Source organism: Nestor notabilis, unplaced genomic scaffold (assembly GCF_000696875.1).
Source record: "Nestor notabilis isolate BGI_N333 unplaced genomic scaffold, ASM69687v1 scaffold25813, whole genome shotgun sequence".
Lineage (NCBI taxonomy): Eukaryota > Metazoa > Chordata > Aves > Psittaciformes > Psittacidae > Nestor > Nestor notabilis.
In genome coordinates, this window is record NW_009921892.1 from 1 (window position 1) to 614 (window position 614).

Sequence of the window (614 nt, forward strand, 5' to 3'; positions counted from 1 at the left end):
TCCTCCATGTGTTCCAGCACGGCCGTCTTGGTCTCCGAGTCCTCCAGCATGGCCCCCACGTCAAAGACGTTGTCCAGGTAGGCTTGGATCTGCACCTGCAGCTTGTCGCTCTCGGTGAGACGGAGGGTCTGCCATGGGACAGCCGGTGGCACCGTCACGGCTGGGCGTACACCCCAGCACAGTGCTCAGCACTGGGGTGGAGCAGGATCACCCACCTCCAGGTACTGGTCCAGCCCCAGGTGGGTGAACTCGTACTGCAGGAACACGCGGAAGTTCATGTTCTCCACCGAGTGCACCACGATGTTGATGAACTGCATGCAGGCCACCTGCAGGACAATGGGTTGGGTTGGAAGATATCTACTCCAGCTCCAACCCCCTGCCACGGGCAGGGACACCTTCCACTAGAGCAGGTTGCTCCAAGCCACTGTGTCCAACCTGGCCTTGAACACTGCCAGGGATGGGGCAGCCACAGCTTCTCTGGGCACCCTGTGCCAGCGCCTCAGCACCCTCACAGGGAAGAGCTTCTGCCTTTTTCTAACCTGAACTTCCCCTGTTTCAGTTTGAACCCATCACCCCTTGTCCTATCACTACAGTCCCTAATGAAGAGTCCCTCT

The 614-nt window shown here is 59.1% G+C and overlaps 1 protein-coding gene across 1 annotated transcript in view; it reads right to left on the bottom strand.

Annotated features, from left to right (window-relative positions):
* Nucleotides 1-20: 20 nt before the first annotated feature.
* The window catches only part of LOC104403274 (formin-like protein 1), a gene marked incomplete at both ends in the record, with an annotated part of 1,951 nt that continues 1,357 nt past the window's right edge, over nucleotides 21-614 (bottom strand). The window contains 2 exons of the mRNA XM_010011352.1: nucleotides 21-128; nucleotides 204-326. Coding sequence (XP_010009654.1) covers nucleotides 21-128; nucleotides 204-326 — 231 coding nt within the window. The remainder of the gene's footprint in view (nucleotides 129-203; nucleotides 327-614) is intronic.